The 7,569-nt window shown below is 43.6% G+C and overlaps 1 protein-coding gene across 1 annotated transcript; it reads left to right on the plus strand.

Moving 5' to 3' along the window:
• Positions 1-981: 981 nt before the first annotated feature.
• Positions 982-4,621, plus strand: LOC310770734 (cell division cycle protein 20 homolog; the record flags this gene model as incomplete). Its single annotated transcript, XM_083663453.1, has 10 exons — positions 982-1,078; positions 1,236-1,372; positions 1,462-1,558; positions 1,656-1,805; positions 2,108-2,307; positions 2,568-2,662; positions 2,796-3,015; positions 3,520-3,645; positions 3,771-3,888; positions 4,484-4,621. Coding segments are annotated over 10 exons (1,378 nt in total), but the record flags the coding sequence as incomplete, so codon positions are not given.
• Between the last annotated feature and the right edge of the window lie 2,948 nt (positions 4,622-7,569).

The raw sequence follows: 7,569 nt of genomic DNA on the forward strand, positions 1-7,569 counted from the left end.
CTCTAAAGCCTCCATACAGCTATAATTTAGACTTTGGACTCCTTTATTCTTGGATTCAACTGTGTAATGCTTCTTTGACATTTTTTGATAGGCTAGTTTGAATCGGGCAAATCTGAAACTGCTATGAAAAATGAATGGGAGTCAGTGGTAGCTGCTGATTACTTGCTGAATGATGCCATGTTATTGTTGTGATTTAACTTGCCACTAGATGGCGATACAACTTTTCCCAACCCCATTTTTCGCGTCTCCATGGCCCGTCCCGAGGAGGCGAACCAACGAGGTTTTCTACGCCAATCACATACATGCATTTTCGCCGTTGTTACAGTAACCAATCACCGCACCGCTTTCGGCATTTAAAAAATAGATATAAACGCTGGCGCAAGCCTTCCCCGTCATATGATTACAAACTCTTGATATAACTTGTTGGAAATTGAGAGAGAGAGAGAGAGCGAGTAATCATACTATCAACAACAAACTACTGACAAACGACTTGGAGCACATTTCTTCTCAGAGAGGTTAGTGAATTCTACAAGCTAAAAGACAAAACATTGCATTTAATAGTGGATTAATGTAATCAGTAAATCTGTACAGTATGTTACTGTAAGTTGTGAGCTAACGAACGCTACATGCTATGCTAACGTTAACGTTAGCATGTAGGGCTCGCTGGCGCCGCCAGACGGCGAGACGGCTCCAATTCGAGGCGGACGGACGACCATGTATTCTTCACACAACGGTAGCATAATGTAGTTTAGCAAATTTGACATTGAGTAGTATGGTTAGCTAATGAACCTTACGGTTAACTAACGAATGTAACTGCTGCTATTTTTCATGAAATGAAACTTAAGTCAACTGGTTAAGCCCACCAGTTTACTGTTTACATTTGAGCTAAATGTGAATGAACATGTTAAATAGCGTTAACTGCTCTCCTCGTCTCTCATGCTAGCGAACGTTTACGCTACTTTCAGACTGCTGCATAACGACATGAGGATCACCAACATGGCGAGGTGGCGAAAGGAGGCCAGCGACTCAACGCCTCCAAATGTTTTGTCCCCTGCCAAAACGCGGAGGAAAACTCCAGGTAACTTGCTCACATGATTGAAATATAATTTGTATGGATGCCTTCCAGTATAATGTTTAGTCTTCAGCAGACTTGTCAAACAGATTGTGGTGTTGGATCTCTTTTAGTAAAAGTTTCTGAAAACTGTTAACCAATGAAATACTTCTCCTATGTAAAGGCAAAAAACGCACCTGTTCCAATGTTGGAGGCGACCGCTTCATTCCCACCAGAAATCCCAAACAAATGGAGGTGGCAAACTTCCTTCTGACAAAGGAGGCTGATCCTGTCGACACAAAAGATCCTATGGGAGCACTGGTCAGTTTGCTTTGATACTTTAAAGTTTACAGTATGTCTGGCCTGTATTTTATAGGCATGTTATTGACTAGGCTATGTGTCTTTTGCAGGAGAACCGGAAAGCCTGGTCTGTCGCACTCAATGGGTTCGACATTGAAGAGGCGAAGATCCTGAACCTGGAAGGGAAGCCACTGTTTGATCCAGGAGGTATAGCATTTTACATTACTGATGCTGTCGTGCAACTGTATGACGACCCGAGCAGGGAAAGTGAACGGTGTATAATTCGTTTTCCTCTCATTTACAGGCTATCAGGACAAGTTTACAGGCTATCGGCGGAACAATGTGAAAGTCCTCTCCAGTCAAGCCACGGCCCCAGCTTGTGTCAAGAAGACCAGACACATATCAACTGCTGCTGACCGAATCCTTGATTGCCCTGAGCTCAGGAATGATTTCTGTGAGTTTCTCATCTAACTTCATATTTCTATGACTGGGCGGGTGGCAAAGAGTGGTGATTTATTCCTAGTAATGTACATGCATTTCTTGGGTTTTTGGGTTTAGTTGTTGGCCTGGTGACATGGGTATTAGAGTCAATTAATGGTCTAATAATTAGGCCATTCATTGATTTATATCTCAAGTTTCATATCTTTATAAATTTATAAATAAATAAAATAAATAAATATAAAGTTTGCATATTGGGTTGTTGGGGGGGAGCCCTTTTGTACTTAACAAGCTTTCATTTGGTCCCACTTCTCCCAGATCTGAGTCTACTTGACTGGGGCAGTCGCGACCTTCTTGCTGTGGCTCTCGGTGACAGTGTCTACGTGTGGGATCACAGTCAGGGAGACGTCACTGAGCTCATGAAGATGGATGGTGAAGGAGAGGACTACATCACTTCAGTGTCGTGGGCCAAAGAGGCTCGCTACCTGGCCATCGGCACCAGTGACTGCAAAGTTCAGGTGAGCAGGCTAACACACACACACACACACCACTGAGTCTTGGCTTCATTACAGAGTGCACTCTAATGTACTGGAAACTTGGTTTATTCCTGCATTAACCCATTGATACCTGATGCAGCATTTGTGTGTGTATCCCTTTAAGTTAACGCGGTTCGCCGTCTTAAAGGGATACGCACACAAATGAGGGATATACACGCAAATGCTGCATCAGGTATCAATGGGTTAAGAAAACAATTGTTCTTATATTTTCCTTCCCTCAGTTGTGGGATGTGGAGACCCGGAAGCGTCTACGCAACATGGCCGGCCACGTGGGGAGAGTTGGTTGCTTATCTTGGAATGAACACGTTCTGACCAGGTACAGTCTCTGTCCGACACTTGTGTCTATAACTGTCACTGGCTACAGGGTAGGAAGTTAACGAGGGGCTCGGGGGGCAAAATGTGTTTAAATATATATATATATATATATTTTTTTTTACACTCTCCCTCAGTGGCTCCAGCTCAGCACTCATCCACCACCATGATGTGAGGGTGGCGGACCACCACGTCTCCACGCTGAGGGGTCACACTGACGAGGTGTGCGGTCTGCAGTGGTCTCCTGACGGGAAGTACCTGGCCAGCGGTGGCGCCGACAACCTGGTGAACGTGTGGCCCGGCGTGAATCACCACCAGTCGCTCCGCTGCTGGAACCAGCACCAAGGAGCCGTCAAGGTGAGGAGCTTCACCCTGACAACCAAACAAACCACATTGTTGTTTTTACTCTCTATTTTTCACACACACACACACACACACACACACACACACACACACACACACACACACACACACACACACACACACACACAATATTGTTTTTCAGAGGCTGTGGCGGGCTCATTTAAAAAAAAAGCTAGAGTGATGATACTTAGAAGATGAAACTAGAAGACCTAAGGAATCCATCAACTCTAAATCTAACTGATGAAATTACTGTTAAACAGAGAAAATACTTTTTTTTTATTTTTTTTTATTAGAATAGTCTACAAAAATATAACACATTTTCACTTAATGTCAGTATTAATTTTTGGCCCCGCTGCCCTCCTTCCAGATGAATTTGTGGCCCTTCATAGGAAAGCATTTGGGCACCTCTGGTTCTAAACCCTGGCAGTGGGACTTGTACATCAGATCATGCTGTGAATTCTGACAATCGTATTCATTTATTTTGCCATCTTGTCTTAGGCTTTGGCCTGGTGTCCATGGCAGCGGAACATCCTTGCTTCTGGAGGTGGGACCAGTGACCGACACATCCGCGTCTGGAATGTGAACAGTGGCTCCTGCATCAGCTCACTTGACACTCAGTCCCAGGTAACCGTGCAACTTTCAGCCCATCCAGTCCCTTCGTATGATGTTGATGGTTACCGTCAGTCGATGATTCACTGTGTACTTTTTTTATTTTGTGACTTAAGCCATGTGATGTCTTTGCCTTTCAGATCTCTTCCCTGGTGTTTGCGCCCAACTACAAGGAGCTGCTTTCTACCCATGGACTCAACAGCAACAATGTTGTTATCTGGAAGTACCCATCCCTCTCCAAAGTTGCAGAGCTCAATGGTAAGTTCTTGTCACGACAGTCGGTGTGTCCGGGTGGTGCAGCAGTAGATTCCCTGCCTATCATCACGAAGGTTGCAGGTTTGAAGTCAAACAGGAGGGGAACTGGGGGAATAGCGTGATCCTCTCACACGCTGGTGAAACTCTGTGTCGTGTGAAAAGACGCGGCTGGTGGGGTGGAGCAATGACCGGGACAGCAGGGGAAATTGGCCAAGTACAATGTGGAGAGAAGGGGGGAGAATCTTAAAACTTGTCTGATACTCGCCCAGACATTTTTTCCCCCCAGATTCTCACGCTATTCCCACCAGTTCCCTTCCAGTCCCCTTCCGCTGTGACCAGGACACATACCGCCAATCCGGCTTCCCACCCACAGACACAGCCAATCGTGCGTGTATGGACACCCGACCAAGCCGGAGGTAACACGTGGGCATGAACCTGTGACCCTCGTGTTGGTGGGCAGGGAGTCTACCGCTACAATACCCGGACGCCCCATACTTGGGGCTTTTTAAAAGGGAACCACCAGCTAACATTTCAAAGCAGTCTTGTTGTTCATGCTTTTGCTGTTCTAAGATAATAAATGCACTTTCTCTTCTTTTAGGACATGATGACAGAGTTCTTCATGCCACTCTGAGCCCAGACAACTCCACATGTGCTACGATTGGGGCTGATGAGACTCTTCGTCTGTGGAACAGCTTTGTGAGGGACCCTGTAGAGAAGGCCACAGACAGGACTGGACGTGACAGGGCGAGCAGCATACTGCGGGGGATGATAATCCGATAGACTATATAATATATAGTCTATCGGATTATCATTCCCTGCTGGGGAGTCACATGTAAATACTTTTGTTATGTTGCACTTTTTTAAAATGTTTTTCTGATTGTTTTAATGTATCTGTTTTTGTGTTTTTAGATTAAAAAATAATGTTTCTACATACCTTGCCTTGCGTGTTTCATTAACACCTTCTGTGTGAATGTGTTAGTTAAGGTATTCAAGGGTAATATATGTTATGTAATGATGGTGCAAAAACCATTATGAGCTCTGAAAGCCTTTGTAACGTCTCCTGAGAACATTAGAAACCTTCCTATCATGACTGTGATGCATTGTAAACATCATTCACATGATCACTTGACATGTGGTACAGTGTATAGAAACTACCATCTCTGATTCCAGGTGATGTCACCCTGCCACTGCCAACCTGTAACATCAAGCACAACTTTAAAGACAGACACCAAAGAAGCAAACATCCTCTTGCAACAAGGCTTATGGGAAATGTAGTCTTCACTTTGAGAAACAGTCTGACCACTGACATATGTACAGTCAATGATTCTGACCCTGGGCTGGTGTGAGATAGAAGTGACCATAATATTGTCTCCACCAGGGTCTCATTTGTTTTACAGTAGTTATACCAAGGGATCACAATTAGCTAGAGTGATGTTGGTGTTTAAAAAATGCGACACATGCTGCACTTTTAAGAAAATAGAACCCCTCCAAAGTGTGAATATATTAAGATTGTTGATTTGCAGAAAGTTTAGTAGAACCACAGTTCTACACTCCCGTCTCTCTTCTCAGGTCTGGGTCAGGCTCAAAAAATGTGCTCCCTCGCTGCTCTAAAACGCAGATTCTTCACTTTTACGACAGCTGTTTTCTTTAACAGCCTTCCCCCCCCCCCCCCCCCAACACACAACACACCACTCCAACATGGCTGAATATTCCCCAGCCTGGTGAACCATCTGATTTGATAAGATTTGATAGATTTGATTGGTTTTCTTTCTGTTCTGATAGATGCACGTGTGTTATCGTCCTAACATAACAGGGGTGTGTGAAATGGTTTTAACTAAGATGGGATGTGAAAATGCAATTTTGAAAAAGAAAAAAGAAAAATCTAATGCAATGATTCTCCACCTTTTTCATATCAAGGACCCCCAGTTCAGTCCACATTAGGGTCACAGAAGAAGCCCATTGGTCCAAGATATGATTTTGTCCAGAATTCAGTGAAACTATGATCAAAATAGTCATTCTTCTTCCTGAGCTAATTGTGTTAAGTTATGCCGAAATGTAGATTACAAAGTCAAGTCCCAAGTATACTTTTAGACCAGCAAGTCAAGCCAGAACAAATCAAGAGTCCAGTAATCAAGTTAATATTGTAAAGAAAACGAAATATCGAGGACTTTTCAATGCAATATGGTTTTAATAGGATACAAACTTGGTAAGAAAATCATGAGTTTGATTTCTACAATCACTTTCAACTTCACTCATTCCATACAAATTCAGAAATCAGAATTTGAATCCAGTGGTCTGCTGGAACAAATCTCCTTACTTTCAATCTGAGTCATTTTACACACAGACTCAAGATCTCAAGTCAAGACTTTAAAAACCTTTTTGAGTCATCAAAGCACAAGTCCCAAGTCACCAGAACCCAAGTCTTGAGTCTTCTCTTCATGTATCAAGTCAAACTCACTCGCTATTAAAACGGTGATTTCATGCCAGAATAATGGACAAACTGCATCTTGGAGCTATGGGCTACAATTATTGTTAAATATTGTGATTTGGGGCCTTAAAAGGGTCGCTGACCCACTGCAGATCAGTCACATGACATCAGTCACATGACAGGCACATCAGTAGTTTTAACGACTGTTGCTCTCGGAGTTTGACAGCAGATTTTAAGAACCCCTGCCCTTGGGAAATTAACGACAACACTAAAAGGAGTGGCTCCGCCCTCCCACTCTTAAAGGACTCTCCATCACTTCACTGGGCTCTCCATGCCGTGCAGAGCTGCTGAACACTTTTTGCACCCCGCCCGCTCCTCATCGCTCAACCCCCAATTTGGCCCCCGGCCAGATTGACTCAAGCGTCCCCCCACATTCAAACAACAGTTTCCCCCCAGAAGGGAATCAATGACAGCACACAAAAGCACCAGTCACCCTAAGAGGCTATAAATCAGGACACGAGACGTTAAGGTCGTTTAAAATACTATTATTATTATTATTTATGGTACTTTTTTACTCACACGAGTGTTTTTGCACTTACAAAAAAAAAAGTGCTTTTGTAATGCATTTAAAAAAGGTTCTGCAATAAATCAACATTACATAGGAAAACATGAACAGATGAAATATATCCTCTTACTGGTCCGCCAAGCCAGTTTTTTTCTTTTCTCAGCCAATAAGATTCCAGTCTGTTTTAAGAATGGCTGTTATAGTACAAGAATATACGGAATATATATACAATGCAAAATAAATCAATGTAAACAGGTCAATGGGCCACTTCCAAAAGGACTAACCCAATGAGTGAGCTGGAGCACACGAAGTCACTTAAATAAATTTAATAAAGGTACAAAACTGACGTTTCGACGTGCACTGCGTCTTCTTCAGAGTCAAAACACTTTTTAGGCTCTTTCATACACAGATCGCGCAAAAATAGCCGTTTAGGAGTCCCGTAAAGCCAGCCGCCTCGCCACAGAAATTGCTTTCACACGAGCCAAGCAGCACGGCCACATTACCGTGCTGCTCTGTACTTTCAGGTGAAATCCCCTGCTCCCGGATTGAAAGGCGAGCGCAGGGATTTCCTGCTCCTCCTAGCCCAAATTAATATTTTCATAGGTTAGTGTAGCCTATAGGCTACTGTATGATGAACGAATTCATTCAACAACAATACCGTAAATTCCGGACTATAAGGCGCACCGGTGTA

The sequence above is a fragment of the Poromitra crassiceps genome (genome assembly GCF_964638095.1).
Source record: "Poromitra crassiceps genome assembly, contig: HAP1_SCAFFOLD_204, whole genome shotgun sequence".
In the NCBI taxonomy this organism is placed as follows: domain Eukaryota; kingdom Metazoa; phylum Chordata; class Actinopteri; order Beryciformes; family Melamphaidae; genus Poromitra; species Poromitra crassiceps.